Source organism: Urocampus carinirostris, chromosome 2, assembly GCF_059441175.1.
Source record: "Urocampus carinirostris isolate Australia breed hairy pipefish chromosome 2, RoL_Ucar_1.0, whole genome shotgun sequence".
Taxonomy (NCBI): domain Eukaryota; kingdom Metazoa; phylum Chordata; class Actinopteri; order Syngnathiformes; family Syngnathidae; genus Urocampus; species Urocampus carinirostris.
This window is the reverse complement of record NC_142350.1, coordinates 61,381,245-61,398,603: the sequence shown is the minus strand read 5'-3', so window position 1 is coordinate 61,398,603 and position 17,359 is coordinate 61,381,245. Positions and strand designations below refer to the sequence as shown.

Genomic DNA, 17,359 nt, shown 5'->3' with positions numbered 1-17,359 from the left:
AATCAAACCCTAAATTGTAACCTGTTAAAAAAATGGAAATGCCAAGGCAAGAAGATTCAAAAGTCAATAAAAAGATAATTGTCGACATTTAATGAAACCTATTATACTACAAATGATTGTGACTCATTTTAAAACTTTTATTATCGTGTACTTTTTAAAATGAGAAAAGGAATACTGAATTGTTTTAATCAAAAGTTGGGTGTGATGTTTGACGTGTCCTCAATAAGTTGAAAGTAGAATATTATAATTATTATGTCTTAACAATGGTCAACTGAGTTCAAATAGCATTTATTAAAAAAAAAAAAACCCTCCCCCTATCCGATTTATTTTCAGGCTCTTGTTAGACCTATTCGGGACCCGCAACACAATAGGAAGAAGAAACAGGGGTGGGGAGGTTGAGAATGATTTCATGCTCGTGCTTGCGGTTTTCTGTAAGTGTAATATGAAAATGGTAAAAGTATAAAAGGGACCTTTTGTCAGGGGTGACCAGAACAGAGCAGGAGACCCCAGAGCGTTCGTACAATTCTTTATTTGGGGGAGCGTAGGGGTTAGCGGGAGACGCGATGACCGTCGAACGTCAGCAGCAACGCCGTGAAGACAACTTCGGGACACGTAGCCAATCGTAGCGTGGAACGGAAGCAGGTCGGATCGGAGGCAGGCAGAATCAGGTAAACAAGTCAAAAATACACAGGAAAATCAGGCGAGTCAAACGGGGTGAAAAGTAATCCTCCGACCAAGAGTTCTCCGCGTAACGCGTTTAAAAAGGGAGCATTAACCAATCAGGAAGCACATTCCAGCGCTCCACATGATTACCCCAGGTGGCTCCACTTGGGTAATCATGACACCTTTTTTCCAAATTCATTCCAAATGCCAACTCAAACCATAAATCACTAACAAAAGGAGCTGAAAACGTGTTTTTTTCCTTTTCTCCAATTTTAATGGTGGTTGGCATCCATCACTTTGGTACCGCCTCCTATCATCACAGATCCTCATCACCACTTTTCAAATTTTATTAAATTTGTAATTGCAAAAAAAATCCCAATGATGTGTGCTGTGCAAAATGTCCTTATAAAGGGGCTTCCGGATAACTGGGGACAGGCATGTGGTAATTGGACACACATGCGCCCAGTTGGAACCCCGGTTTGGGTCCTTTGGCTGTAGGAGGCGTACCAGCAGGGTTGGGTAGGGTTACTTTAACTGGATTACTTTCAATTACTTTTGGATTACTCCAATACCAAATATGCCAATAAAAGACAAAAAAAAACTAAATATGAATAAAATTACTAAATTTTGTGCAGGCTTGGGGAGTAACGGAATACGTGGAACGGCAAAAATGATGTTGGCAAGCTGTCTGGATTTATTTTCATTTTGTTTCTGTTGCATTTTATGTTCGTTTTGCCGGAGATCAAAGAGATCAAAGCCAGGAGAGAAAGCTTACCACGTGTTGTGAGTCATAATTTTATTCATATTTAGTTTATTTTGTCTTTTATTAGCATATTTGGTATTGGAGTAATCCAAAGGAAATTGAAAGTAATCCAGTTAAAGTAACCCTACCCAACCCTGCGTACCAGACCCTAGAAATCATCCATTATGAAAAAAAAAAGTCCATGCAATGAGTGAAAAATGTATCGGATGGCTTACTTTGCTGTTAGTTTACTAATACTATTGCTTAATTTATTGTTTGGGGCTGAGGTGTGCACCAAATCATGTCTCACTATTGGTCTCTGCCATGAGGCAAGAGAATTAGCAGCTTCTGTAGACTTATTGTACATGAAGTATACCAGCTTTTTTATGAATGGACAATTTCAATGCAACTGATGTAAGGAACTTCAAGCGAGAACAAAGTTCAACCTGATGTCAGGAAACCAAAGGACCAAGGTGCAATCGGAAAACTGAAGTTGTGGTTTCCTGTTGGCCTATAAAATGCTTCAAAAAATAAACTGAAACTTTAAGAATTGGCTTATAACACAAAAATATGCGAACAGGTGGCAAACAGACAACTGAAGTTGTGGTTTCCTGTTGACCTATACCAGGGGTGGCTAACCCGGTCCTGGAGAGCCGCATGTCCTCTATGTTTTGGAGGTTTCTCTGCTCCAATACAGGCGATTCTAATCACCTGGATCGTTATCAAGCTCTCACAAAGCTTGCTAACAAGCGAAAATTTGGCGTCACCTGTGTTGGAACAGAGAAATCTCCGAAACATGTTACTGTGTACCTGACTTGTTAACCTGACTGCCCATATTGCACATCTGGTTAGCTACTCTTCTTGCACTATCGGCACTATGGTAAAATACTACACGTAGCCAAAATACAATACAACATTATTTATATCTGTACATTCAAGGAAACTGTGGGGGTCAGATGTATCGACATTTCGTTCTGTATACACGTGTACTAGAATGACAATAAAGTAGATCTGAATCTGAATCTGAATCTGAATCTGATCGTGCGGCTCTCAAGGACCAGGTTAGCCACCCCTGACCTATACAATGCCTCAAAAAATCAACTGAAACTTTAAGAATTGGCTTATAGCACAAAAATGTGCGAACAGGTGGCAAGTAGAAAACTGAAGTTGCGGTTTCCTGTTGACCTATACCAGGGGTGGCTAACCTGGTCCTGGAGAGCCGCATGTCCTCCATGTTTCGGAGGTTTCTCTGCTCCAATACAGGTGATTCTAATCACCTGGATCGTTATCAAGCTCTCACAAAGCTTGCTAACAAGCTGAAAATTGGCGTCACCTGTGTTGGAACAGAGAAATCTCCGAAACATGCAGATCGTGCGGCTCTCCAGGATTAGGTTAGCCACCCCTGACCTATACAATGCCTCAAAAAATCAACTGAAACTTTAAGAATTGGCTTATAGCACAAAAATGTGTGAACAGGTGGCAAGTAGAAAACTGAAGTTGTGGTTTCCTGTTGACCTATACCAGGGGTGGCTAAGCCGGTCCTGGAGAGCCACATGTCCTCCATGTTTTGGAGGTTTCTCTGCTCCAATACAGGTGATTCTAATCACCTGGATCGTTATCAAGCTCTCACAAAGCTTGCTAACAAGCTGAAAATTGGCGTCACCTGTGTTGGAACAGAGAAATCTCCGAAACATGCAGATCGTGCGGCTCTCAAGGACCAGGTTAGCCACCCCTGACCTATACAATGCCTCAAAAAATCAACTGAAACTTTAAGAATTGGCTTATAGCACAAAAATGTGTGAACAGGTGGCAAGTAGAAAACTGAAGTTGTGGTTTCCTGTTGACCTATACCAGGGGTGGCTAACCCGGTCCTGGAGAGCCGCATGTCCTCCATGTTTTGGAGGTTTCTCTGCGCCAATAGAGGTGATTCTAATCACCTGGATCGTTATCAAGCTCTCACAAAGCTTGCTAACAAGCTGAAAATTGGCGTCACCTGTGTTGGAACAGAGAAATCTCCGAAACATGCAGATCGTGCGGCTCTCAAGGACCAGGTTAGCCACCCCTGACCTATACAATCCCTCAAAAAATCAACTGAAACTTTAAGAATTGGCTTATAGCACAAAAATGTGCGAACAGGTGGCAAGTAGAAAACTGAAGTTGCGGTTTCCTGTTGACCTATACCAGGGGTGGCTAACCTGGTCCTGGAGAGCCGCATGTTCTCCATGTTTCGAAGGTTTCTCTGCTCCAATACAGGTGATTCTAATCACCTGGATCGTTATCAAGCTCTCACAAAGCTTGCTATCAAGCTGAAAATTGGCGTCACCTGTGTTGGAACAGAGAAATCTCCGAAACATGCAGATCGTGCGGCTCTCCAGGATTAGGTTAGCCACCCCTGACCTATACAATGCCTCAAAAAATCAACTGAAACTTTAAGAATTGGCTTATAGCACAAAAATGTGCGAACAGGTGGCAAGTAGAAAACTGAAGTTGCGGTTTCCTGCTGACCTATACCAGGGGTGGCTAACCTGGTCCTGGAGAGTCGCATGTCCTCCATGTTTCGGAGGTTTCTCTGCTCCAATACAGGTGATTCTAATCACCTGGATCGTTATCAAGCTCTCACAAAGCTTGCTAACAAGCTGAAAATTGGCGTCACCTGTGTTGGAACAGAGAAATCTCCGAAACATGCAGATCGTGCGGCTCTCCAGGACCAGGTTAGCCACCCCTGACCTATACAATGCCTCAAAAAATCAACTGAAACTTTAAGAATTGGCTTATAGCACAAAAATGTGTGAACAGATGGCAAGCAGAAAACTGAAGTTGCGGTTTCCAGTTGATCTATACAATGCCACCAAAAACCGAAACTTTGAGAATTGGCTGCTAATACAAATATTGAGTTTTAGCTTGTAGCTAGCCAACTAGCAAGAAGAAAAGCATGTTTTGACAAACAGATCATTTCCAATTCTCTTTATTCTCCGTCACGTTTACAGTACACGTCGACTGGGAATGTCTATAAACATGGATTCTTTTTGATGAGCTTCCAGACTGCACCAGCACACTATTTGAGACCAGAATAGTAATCGTCAGGCTTGTGAAGAGAGATGAGCATTGTACAGTCCTGATTCTTTTTAATGAGTATGCTGGTAACAGTATCATTGCATTTCTCCAGGGGGAATCTGAGCTCTTAAAATACAGTTTCAAAGAACTCTCCATGTTATAATGACTTAAATGTGTTAAATTATGTCTTTATTTCAGTAAGTGTGTACATAAAATAAATCTCATATTTAAAAGGCAATTAAGTCAAGAGTGGAAACATTGACTTGTCATTTATTTAGGAAAAAATATAAACGAACACCCATCCTAAAATACTAGTTATTCTAAAAAAACAACAACAAAAATTGTTGTCTTAAACTTAATTCAGTTTTTTATAACAATTAAAAAATACATATTTTAACTTAAACAACCCGTCATATTAGTTTGTTTTACATCAAAAAAAGGTGAGATGAAATTAATCATTTGATTAATTTTCTGTCCAAGTGCATGAAGTATTTGATTTCTTTATTAGTCATTTTACATGATTTTTTCATACTGTCTGTCTGTCTGTGCGTGCGTCTATCTGTCCGTCAGTATGTCTAGATATTTATCTATCAATCTATCTTTTTAGGGAATACGGAAATTTGTAAGTGCACATCTCATCATGATTGTACGATTTCTTCATCATAACCAGTCATTTATAACTTATTCATACATTCGGTCACATTTGCAAGGCTTCTTCATTGTTTTGGTTGTGTTTTGTATTGCAGACGGACGATGTTTAGGCTTGTCCTCCCATTTCCCATTCGAACCGGTTTGGAAAATCGCCTCTTTCCAGTGGAAAATTCCACTCTAAGTTTTTTTTTTATTACGTTTCATTCCTTGGGACCGCCCTCCCAGTATAAAAGTAGCTGACAGCCATTTTGACAGCGCAATCGTGGTCCTACTAGCCGTTGTTGTCATGATGACTGATTTGGATCACCTGTGCCCGCTCGTTTGGTTCCCTGTCCTTTTTTAAGCCCAGTCCTTTCCTCTCCTGTTGTCAGTCCGTCAGCGAACCTCTGTTTCTACAAGCCAAGCATTTTGACTCTGACTCCCGTCGTTCCCGCTTTTTGCACCCGTTTTTCCACCCGTCCGTTCCTGATTTCCCCGTTTGTCTCCGGCTTCGACCTGTTTTTGACCTCGACCACGTTTGCTCTCCCGTCCCGGCTTGCAACCGGTTTTTGATTCCAATCACGTTTTTGCTCTCCTGTCAAAGTCAAATTTATTCATATAGCCCTTAATCACAAAAATGTCTCAAAGGACTGCACAGGATTACAATGATACTATTACCTGATCTTAAACCCACATGCGGGCAAGGAACAACTCAAAACCTCAGCCTGAGGAAAAAGAGAAACCTTGAGAAGGGACCCCACAAGTGGTATCCCCCTTCCGGGATGACCAGGGTGAATTACATTTAGCATTACAGTACACAAACATAGTAAACACTAGGTAACATGGTGAAAATTTGTCCGGAAAGTGCATGACAGCAGCGACGCCCCCAGCCTGTAAACTAGTCCAGAAAGTCTATGACGGCCACGACGCAGCTTCACATCTCTGCCAGCTGGTCAAAGCAGGCGTTGACATGCTTCAGGTCAAATGCTGGTCCGCTGACTCATCTCAAAGCGTCCTTCTCCTTCGTATCACCACCAGGCAGGCAGTCGGAAAAAGACAGGACAATACAGACTATGAGGTCGGCATCAATCATAAGCTTTGGAATAGAAGTTTGTCTTAAGCCTTGATTTAAAAACTTCCATTAAGGTTGCAGATCTTATCTCCGGAGGCAGGGCATTCCATAGCACCGGGGCCCGAATGGAGAACTCTCTCGAGCCTGCAGACTTCTTGGCTTTCGGAGTCACCAGTAGACCGGCATTTTCCGAGCGCAGACTCCGTGCAGGAACATAGGGGGAAATCAAATCAGAGAGATAAGAGGGTGCAAGTCCATGCAAACATTTATATGTTAATAAGAGAACCTTAAAGTCACATCTTAAGAGGACTAGGAGCCAGTGCAAGTTGGCAAATACAGGAGTAATGTGCTCAATCTTTTTGGTCTTAGTCAAAAGTCTGGCTGCCGCTTTCTGAACCAGCTGCAAACTTTTGATGCTAGACATCGGGAGACCAGAAAGCAATATATTACAGTAATCAAGCCGAGAAGTAATAAACGCATGAATTAAAACCTCTGCATCTGATTGGGAAAGCATCGAACGAATCTTCGCAATATTACGGAGGTGGTAAAAAGCTATTCTAGTCTAGTCGCACGAACTAAGCTAAAATGTGACAAAAGATCAAATTTGCTCAACTACAATTCTTGCTAACCCAAACATACCTAAAAAATAATGCTTTAAAAGTCTTTGAAGTGGCATTTTGTGGATGTCAAACAACCAATCAGATTCTATCAAATTCCTTCCATACGCGTCTCATGTATTTACATAGCGTCTTATTCAGAATAAGAACAGATTTGCTCCCTCCCAAATATGACACATGCACATCGACAATGAAACAGCCAGTCTGTGCCCGCCTCTCTCTGTATCCCGCACTCACGAACGCACCTCCATCCTTCCCACATCTCCTTCCCCCTTTCTTCTCGCCTCGTCTCTAAACGTGTTCTTCTTTTTTTTATTCCCTTTCTTCTGTCGTCTTCCTGCTGCTCCCTCGCTCTCGCTGGGGATCCTAATTAAGCTTGGCTGCTTTTTGATGTTGTCGCCGTGGCAACAGTCACCATGACGAGGCCGGGCATGCTCGGTGCTACACATGCAAGCGTGCACTCTTAAAAAAAAAGCAAACAAGGACTGGTGTTTGACCCTAGGCCGCTTCGATGGCTTCCCCGTTGCACGCATGTTAGCGTGTTTGCGCACATGTCAATGATGTGCACATACGTGTGGGAACACGTCTCCTGCTGCGCCGTCCGACTCTTTCATGATGGATTGTCGGGCGTGCATCCATAGTCGTCTTTCTTTTTCCGTATGTTCCAAGATTTTATTTACAGAATATTCTGGGCAAGTCTTTATGATACCGACTAGTATATATGTAACGGGTGTAATAATAACTTTTGTTTTATTGAAATTCCTGCTGAAATATGTTGTGTAGTTTTTGTGTAAGTGTCCTGCAATGATGAGTCCAACAGTGCCACCTGCTGGTATGGGGTAAGGTTTGGTTTGGCTTTTGACATGTGACCGGAAAGCTGGGTTTGTTGGCAGTCTAACAGCGAGCTGTCAACGGTAAGACACATCTTTTGGTGCGCCACAAAAGAAGTTAATTTTAAACATTATAACCACAGCTGACAACTCTCTCAACATGCACAGTAATGTGATTGATGTTGGCAAGCTGTTTGGATTTATTTTCGTTTTGTTTCTGTCGCCTTTTATGTTAGTTTTGCCGGACGTTGCATGATGTGCTAAAATGCTAATTCTCCTTGTAGAGATCACAGAGATCAAAGCCAGCAGAGAAGCTTACCACGTGTTGTGACTCATTCATTTGCTGGTAAATTGTACCCGTTTTTATACTCATTATTGTTATTATTTCTATTTTCTCATATATATAAAAAGGATGATGTAGGTTAAAATTCAGACTAAAGAAAAATATGTTGAATTCATTGTAAACGTTAAAAAAAAAAAACCACTATACAATCTCTTGTTAAAAGTATCTTGTTAAAATGGATCTCTGGAACTCTGTGTAGAGCCACTGCTCCTCCGCATTGAGAGGAGCCAGTTGAGGTGGCTCAGGCATCTGATAAGGATGCCACCTGGACGCCTCACTCGGGAGGTGTTCCGGGCATGTCCCACCGGCAGAAGGCCCTAGGGGAGACCCAGGACACGCTGGAGGGAGTATGTCTCGAGGCTGGCCTGGGAACGCCTCGGGATCCTGTCGGATGAGCTGGAGGAGGTGGCTGGGGCTAGGGACGTCTGGGCTTCCCTTTTAATGCTGCTGCCCCCGCCACCCAACCCCGGATAAGCAAAAGACAATGGATGGATGGCTGGATGGATGGATGGATGGATTTAAGGGATTGAATAGAACACTGTCACCGACTGACAATAGCCACGGAGAAACTCTTCCTCTGGCCTCTCAACCTTTGCCTGAGGAGACAATTATATTTTGTTATCATGGATACGAATTGCTTGATGTGATCTTCCACCTGCGTGAGACCACTCAGAAATGTGCTTGTTTACACTCCTCATTTATGATTATACTAGCAGAAGTAAATGGAAGGAGACCAAGAGGAAGGCCGCAATTGACGTGTATGGATAGTGTCATGAGCAATGTTCCCTTTAATTTTCCACGGGTCTGAGCGTTCACACGAAGTCGATGAGCAACGCTTGAAACAACAGTGAGCAACGGCAATCCCAAGTGTGGCAACTGAGTCATTATCAAACATGTCCAAAACTTGACATCACATTACGTTTTGCTGAGTTTCTGGCAATGCAAAAGAAAATTCACTTTTGAATTAATTGACTCATGTATTATTGCAAAGGTTGTACGGCCTACAAACGTCAATTGTTTTTACAACAATTCTTTCACAAGATTTTCATTTCTTTTTTTTTCCTGGTATCTTTTGTCGAATAATACTAACATTTTTGGTGGCTTATTTAGTCGGTTGCACGATACAGAACTGTCTTTAATCACATTTTTTTAGTGGAAGTACAATGTTGGCAACAAGATTGACTTAGTATCATTGGAATTTATTTGAATGAAGACAAACTTTTTCTTCTTTTTCCCTGTTTTTTAATTTCTTTAAAAAAATCTCATTGTGTTTATTTTTTTCTAGCTGTTACTTTTTTCTTTTTGTTCTCTATTTACTTTTTTTACTGTTTCTTTCTTTTCTTTTTTTCTGGCTTTTTTCGGAATTTTTCCTTCTTTTTTTTCTTCCTTTTGTTTATTTTTTCTCGGCTTTTCACTACTTTTTCATTTTGGTATTTTTTTCTTTTTGTTCTATTTCCCCCCTTCCTTTAACTCATTTTGTGCACAATTTTACATAAGGGCCCGGTCACACAGCCTTTTGCGTCTGTATCGCGGGTAAAATTTTGCGATTTTTTTTTTTTTTGCCCGTGGTTGCCCGCGGTAGAAAATGCGCAAAATTGGCCAACCCGCTGTTCATCCGTGGTATGCCCGCAAAACAGACGCCGGCGACTGTTCCGCTTCCTCATCGCGTCAGTTCCACGTCATTTCCACGTGTGGACCACGGGTATAAAAGCTGCCGAGCCGGGCTGTAGAAATCATAACCGCTCAAGACACAGTCCCGTGAAGATCAAGATTTCAAGCTATGGCACCAAAGAAGAAGCTAATATGTTATTATTGTAATAGTTTTTCATTTTTATTTTATTATTTTGTTATGAAATGAAAAGAAATGTCAAGAAATAAAAATGGATTAAGACGAGGTCACTCGGTGACGGGGATCCATGTTTACCCCTTGACCGCGATACAGGCGCAGAACAAACGATTACCCGCTAAAATTTCGCGTCCTACCCGCGTGTAACCACGCCCTGGCCGCGGCCGTAGCACGTCGTTCCGTGTCTGTACCGCGTCATTACCTCGTGTGTACCACGTGTGCCGCCCGCGGTTAAACGTGGTCTAAAGTTTTGAGCAGCGCAAAACTTTTCGCACGGCCAACCGCGTGTGAATTTCCGACCGCGACTAAAGCACGGCTGTATCTCGTCTGTATGGCGATCTCAAAGCGTCCAACAGCGTCTGCTTCACCGGCAGAAATTTCTGGCCGTGATTCAGCCTCGATACGCCCGTGAAAGGCTGCCCTAAGATTTGGTCGTGTAGGGATTAAAGAAGCAAAAACAACCTGAGGAGCCGTTTGGGACCAGTAAGAGCCAGTTCCCTTTAGTGAGCCGAGCCATAGAAGCCGGTTCTTGAAAAACTCTACCGACTTTACACAACTTCGTTTGACTTCGAGATTGACTTTAAAATACTGCATTTAGAAAACAGCGTCAGGGGAGCCCGTGTATTTTTACCTTCATGCACTGTAACTGACTTAATTCGCTTCTTAATTAGCAATTTCGAGCCCTGATTTTTGTGCGCTGGCTAGATTTTCTTGTGCGCTGAGAATGTGTGAGCAGTGCGCGATTGCACACATGCGCAGCTTAGAGGGAACATTGGTCATGAGTACTTTGCAGGAAAGAGGTCTAACTATAATGGAAGCTAGAGCTTTTGTTGGTGATAGGAATGAGCGGAGAGGTGTTGTGAAAAGATAGGGGAATGTTTGGACGTGTTCTAAGGGATGGGCAGGGCACCCGTATGATGCGGCAGGGGTAAACCAGTGTTGTGTCACCCTGACCCGAGTGAGATGGACGCTTTCTTGTGTCCCATTTGATCTGGAAGGGCGAAAGCATGACCAACTTGGGTGACAAGGTGCTTAACTTGTTTGGGTGTTTGGGCATTTGGGTTGGCCATGGTCCCCAAAAAATTGTGAGTGTTTTTTTTGCTAATTTTTCCCTTTTAATTTTAATTTTCTTTTATTTTCTTTATTTTTGTATGTGTTGTCTTGCTGTCAGTCACCCCTCTTGAGGGATATGACCAAGGTAGGTAGATAGATAGATAGATATATAGATAGATAGATAGATAGATTTATGATTATGTCCCCTTGAGGTTTTAGAGACCCTGACTGATTAATACTTGACTGAAATAATGAGGAAGCAATAATTGCCTGGTGGTGATACGAAGGAGAAGGACGATTTGAGATGAGTTAGCGGACCAGCGTTTGACCTGAAGCATGTGAACGCCTGCATGGACCAGCTGGCAGAGATGGGAACCTGCGTCGTGGCCGTCATAGACTTTCTGGACTAGTTTACAGGCTGGGGGCGTCGCTGCTGTCATGCACCTTCCGGACAAATTTTCAACTTGTTACCTAGTGTTTACTATGTTTGTGTACTGTAATTCACCCTGGTCATCCTGAAAGGGGGATTACCACTTGTGAGGTCCCTTCTCAAGGTTTCTCTTTTTCCTCACGCTGAGGTTTTGTGTTGTTCCTTGCCTGCATGTTGGTTTAAGATCAGGTAATTGTGTCATTGTAATCCTGTGCAGTCCTTTGAGACATTTTTGTGATTAAGGGCTATATAAATAAATTTGACTTGACTTGACTTGACAATAATTGAAGAAACTATACAGTCATGATAAAATATAAGATATGGTATACTTCAAAATGACGACTATAGATTGTTGTGGCGAGGATTTGTTGTTCATTATCACGGTGATGGTGAAAACATGTCATCATATCGCGTTTTTGTGCATAATCCTCAAAAGACACGTGCAGAGTCGTATGGGTGGAAACGAAATGTATGCCGTTTTTTTCATTTTAAGTAGCAACACTTGTTGGTGTTGACTCTTTGTTATAACTAACCTTTTATTTACCGTGCGGAATTCAAGCTCAGCTCTGAGTCGTAGAACAAAAGCGTGCGCGCGGATATGTTGCCTCGGGGATGTCATTTCCCTCTTGGTTTGCGTTTATTTTTGAAACAGTTCTGGAGTTGCCAAGATGCTTCCGCTCTGAAACATGGATGGGGAAAGTCCTCCGAGGCCCTTTGCTAGATTATGTAATAACATTATGCATGTCTGTGTGTTGAAGAATATTCATTCATTCATTTTCCGGGGACTTGTCCTCGCTAGTTGTCGTCAGACAGGGGGCAGGGAACACCGTGGACTGGTTGCCAGCGAGTAGCAGGGCACAGAGAAACATTCACACGCTAACTTTTTGTCATGATTACCGATTTGGATCACATGTGCCCGCTGCGGGCTACCTGATTGGTTCCCTGTCCCTTTTGAAACCCAGTCCTGTCACTCTCCGGTTGTCAGTCCGTCTGTGAACCTCTGTTGTTGCAAGGCAAGCCTCTTTGACCCTGATTCCCCCCTGTCCCGTTTTTGCACCCGTTTTTCCACCTGTCCATTCCTGATCTCCCTGTTTGTCTCCGGCTACGACCTGTTTTGATCCCGACCACGTCTGCTCTCCAGTCCCGGCTTGTGACACGTTTTTGACCACGACCACGTTTTTGCTTTCCTTTGTGTATTCAATAAATATTTATCCTGTTCTGCCCACGACCAGATGTGTGGTTTGAGTTTTGGCCCTCTGCAATTGAGCTTAGAAGGTTTTACTATGAAATGCATTATTTCCATTTCCAAGTAAGGGGAGGCAGGTGAGGCATAGCCTCAATCATCACCATGGAAATATAGTATGAAATGAAAAATTATATTACATCGTTATATTTAATCATTATTAGAGTTCATTCTCATTTAACTTCACAGTGTTTGAATTTTCTTTTTCAAAATTGCAGCATTTTCACATTATATTGTGAATGTTATTGATATGCTAAGTATGTAACTGTCAGGACCAGAACGGAAACAGGACCCACTTGCGTGACGTTTTCCTCAAGTTTTATTGAGAGAGGAAGGGCTGCACCCACGATCCGGTGTTCGCTGGGCACGGAAGGCGAGTCGCTCTCGTACTCGAAAAGTGGTCAGTAGCCGGGACTGGGAGAGCAAGACGTGGTCGGGATTCACATAAATAATCATGACAATAACGTGTTACTATGCTAAGGGTCTCAGATACAGTGAGGCATCATGCCCCGTGGCAGAGGGCGATAGTGGGTCCAAGGGGCCTGATTTGGTGCGGACTTCAGAATTCGTGATAGTATTAGAAAGCTAACAATAAGTCAACGCATCCTTTTTCTCGATACATGGACTTTTTTTCATAAAAGGAGATTTACCTATCTATTGATGCTTCAATTCAAAAGGGACAGCGCGTCAACTTTATAAGTTATGTAAGACAATAAAACCTTTATTTCTCTACTACAGTTTATATATTGCTTTTTTGCACTGCCAATCGAAAGATGAATAAGATGTAGCTTCATTTATTAGTAAATATGACTGTGCCTCACCAGACACAAACCTTACCTTAATAATAATAATAATAATAATAATAATGCATTTTATTTAAAAGCGCCTTTAAGGCCACCCAAGGACACTGTACAGACAATGGAAAAAATACAATTTAAAAAGTTATGTCATTAAGTTCTCAGGTTTAGCAGTAAGCTTATTTTAAATGGTTTTTTTTTTTATACAAATAAATCAGATAGCAGCCTGTACAGCAGGAGTCCCCAAACTTTTTCCTGTGAGGGCCACATAACTTTTCCCTTGTCTGATGAGGGGCCGGGGTCAGTTTGTAACAGAAAAAGTGTGATGATTGCAGAAGTGCCTAAATGTAAAAAATTATTGTACATCTCACCAGCAAAATAGATGGTTAATGTAAGTCTCAGACGACACCATTTACTTGTTGACATTGAGAGTTATTTATTGAACAAGTCTCATTAAATCACGTGACGTCCCTTGAGACTTGCCCCCAAAACCCTTCTCTGACCTGTAAGACTATGTCATCTAGTGGTGATATACTGGTACTTCATTTTTTCCGCTTTACAAAACAACACCAAAATCCCAAAATATAACATTTTAACTAGTCAGCAACCCTTGTTATGCCGTTTAAAATAGTTACTAACTAATAGTTAATAATGAAAATAGTTCACTTTATTATCAAATACAAATACACATATACGAAAAATAAAATCAAAATGCTTTCTAGTATTGTTTAGGGGGCCGGACCAAATGTGGAGGCGGGCCGCATCCGGTCCGCGGGCCGTAGTTCGGGGACCACTGCTGTACAGATTCCCCCCCTGTCCCAATATTTATCTTTTCATTCGTCTCTTCCAGCCTCTCATTAGCACCCCGAGCCACACTCGGTGTCATGAAACCTTCCTTTAGAGCTTCCCTTGTAACGGCGCCTTTCATAACAACATCAAGATTAACACAGCAATTAGCCACAAAAGTGTTTGAATCCAGCGAGGGCAGAGGGCGGAGGAGGGGGGGGTTCTCAATTAGCAGAGACGGTCACGGCATTGTCTTTTCGGAGTTCTGAGATAAGCAGTCCTGTTTATTCATTTATTGATCTGTTTTTTGCTAAAATGACTCTGCAAGCACCGCACGAGAATTTGCATGTTATGCTAACAAAGCCTCGCCGTGTGTTATCAATATTCCACCGAGTCAAACCACCAAAGAAGGACAGGGACCAGAGGGGATGTCTAACTGAAGCTTTAATTTCCTTATTGGGATGGTTATAACTGGAACAATACAATACATGAGAGCAAGTACCAATTTGTTTGTGAAAATCAATTGCTTGCGTAAACATTGAATAAACATGTTTAGCAACCTACGGCATTGCCTTCTTGATCCTTCAACGTGAATGGAGATGGATTTGGCATAGGACCCTCCAGTCAGTTAAAGGATATACATTTGACTATAAAGGATTTTATACGATTGACTACAAGTTACATGTTTTCAGTTTAATGCAATAAAGATATTCAATGACCTTGCTTTAGTACAATGTACAAGGAAAGGTCAGGGCAGGCTGTGTGGAATGCATAAATGGAAGTTGTTTTGTCTAGGACACTTATGATAACAGGAGGCCTGTAGGTGCTGACGCAGGACGACCAGAGATTGTTGGCCACGAAACAACTGCCTTGGTACGCCCATGGCAGGTGCAGACACGCCAGCATGCGGGGAGAAGATGACCAATGAGAGAAAGCTTAAGTTAGCTGCAGATGACACATAGCCAATAGAGGAATAGTAGGATGTCTTTGCTTTGTTTGTTGAAATGCATAAATAATCCTGGGCAACTCGGACGGGGGCCGTCTCCTGTTTACACTTAGATCTGCTGTTGGGAAAAATAAAAATTCGGGTCCGTGTGGTCCTTCTTGGTCATTTCGCTCTCAAAAAAACGAACGCGCATAATTGTTGGATGAATGTAGGTTGTGTTTGGTTAATAGAGTCAGATAACTAATTCGAACAATTTGGTAAACGGTACATTTTAAGTCCCTGTTTTTAGGCACTAACTTTGACATTTAGTTATGTTGTAATTTTGTAAAATATTTGTTGTAGTATTTTTGTTGTAGACACACAAAGAAACACGGGGGACAAAGTTGCGACCCCCAAAAAACGCATTTTTGATTCATCATTATATTTTGACCATTTTGGTTTGGCGGGCTGGATGAAAAAACGGGCCGCATGCGACCGTGGGCCATAGTTTGCCCACCCCTGGCCAAGAATAATCGCGAATCCGTCACCTGATAAGCGGACTTTTGATGATGTGTCTTTTCTGTCTCTGCAGCTATTTGTCATCGACAACGGGGCGGACGACTGGCGCATCGCTATGACGATGGAGAGGGTCCTGCTAATCGCCCTGGAGCTTCTGGTTTCGGCCGTGCATCCGGTGCCCGGCGACTTCAAGTTCCAGTGGCGGGCGCGACTCGCATTTTCATACGTGCCGTCGCAGGCGGAGGCCGACTTGGACATGGTGCTGAGCGTGCCCATGTTCCTGCGCCTCTACCTCATCGCCAGGGTCATGCTCCTGCACAGCAAGCTCTTCACTGACGCGTCGTCCAGGAGTATAGGTGCCCTCAATAAGGTCAGGAGCTTGGGTTGGGGCACGGACAGATTTTTCGGGTAGAGGTATCGATGGCTAAAATAAATTAGTTTGAAAGAATTAAAGGGACAGTGTGTAATATTTAGTAGAGGTCAGCCAATTATGGGCTGGCTGATTATCTGCAACATTTGTGAATTTGACAGATATCGGTATCGGCATTTTTATTCATTCGACGGGTCGTTAAGATATATTTAAAAATGGGTAAGTTAAGCTCAGATGCAGCCCAGTGTCGCCCTCCCTCTCTCCCACTCCTCTCTCGTTACCTACCCCGCCTCTTCTGATTGGATAAGTGCCCGGGGCGGAGCCACTGAACCTGGAAACATCACATGACGCGAAACCTGCTAACTTGTTCTGACGTGCCAATATCTATGGTAGAAAAGTGTGTTTGCGATTAAACACTTAGAAAGTGTACTTAACTTTTATTACAGAGGCACCTTCAGGTGGTGAATGATATATTAGCTCTTTTCATAACATCAGTTGGGAGTCATTAGGTGACCAAACCCCCCCCCAATTCCAACCTGTAATGCCGAGCGCCAAGCAGGGAGGCAATGAGTACCAATGTTGTAAGTCTCAGGTATGACCCGGCCGAGGCTTGAACCAGCAACCTCCCAGTCTCGGGGCGGGCGCCCTACCCCCAAGGTCACCGAGCTGGTCACAAAATATACTTTTAATTTAATTTTTTTTTTTTTTCTGTAACTAACAAAATACAATTACCGTATTTTCCGCACTATAAGGCGCACCTAAAAGTCTTAATTTTTTTCAAAAGCTGACCATGCGCCTTATAATACAGTGTGCCTTATATATGGCTCAATATTAAATCGCAAGGTCTCGCAACTTACGCAACAGCCGCCGACTCGATTTTCCCCCGAACGTGGAGTAGTCCGCGGTGTATGCTGGGATTTATATTCCGGCGTTTCATTGGCTAACCAATGCGTCAATCATCATTTGAATCGATCGCTATTGGCTAAAGTTATTCGGAGCCTCGGATAGGCTAGAGGGCCGAAACAAACCCTGCAATTGGCCGAAAAAGATGTGTCAATCATCAGTTAAATCGATCGCTATTGGCTGAAGTTATTCGGAGCCTCGGATAGGCTAGAGGGCCAAAACAAACCCTGCAATTGGCCGAAAAAGATGACTGAATAGCGAGCTTGCTAAACTACGCCATAAAGAAACATGTTTCATTAGTCTGTATTTGTAAATATTTGACTCTCCTGGATTTACTACACTCACGGTTGTAAGAAGACCATGGTTGCGTATCATTATTGAACGTGAGAACTTAGGTGAGCTATGCGGCTTTATATTTACCCGGTATCTTGTTTTAGAACGATCTTGATGTTGCTGTGATGAGTTGAGTGAATTAAACTCAATTCCAAGTGTTTATTGTCATATGCACAGTAAAGTTGCGAGCGAAAAAGGAAATA

General features: G+C 42.6%; 1 protein-coding gene across 1 annotated transcript in view; it reads left to right on the top strand.

The window, feature by feature from the left end:
• The window catches only part of kcnn3 (potassium intermediate/small conductance calcium-activated channel, subfamily N, member 3), a 208,950-nt gene that overhangs the window by 97,848 nt on the left and 93,743 nt on the right, over positions 1–17,359 (top strand). Inside the window, exon 4 of the mRNA XM_088328117.1 lies at positions 15,624–15,920. Within this exon, the coding sequence (XP_088184243.1) occupies positions 15,624–15,920 (297 nt within the window). The remainder of the gene's footprint in view (positions 1–15,623; positions 15,921–17,359) is intronic.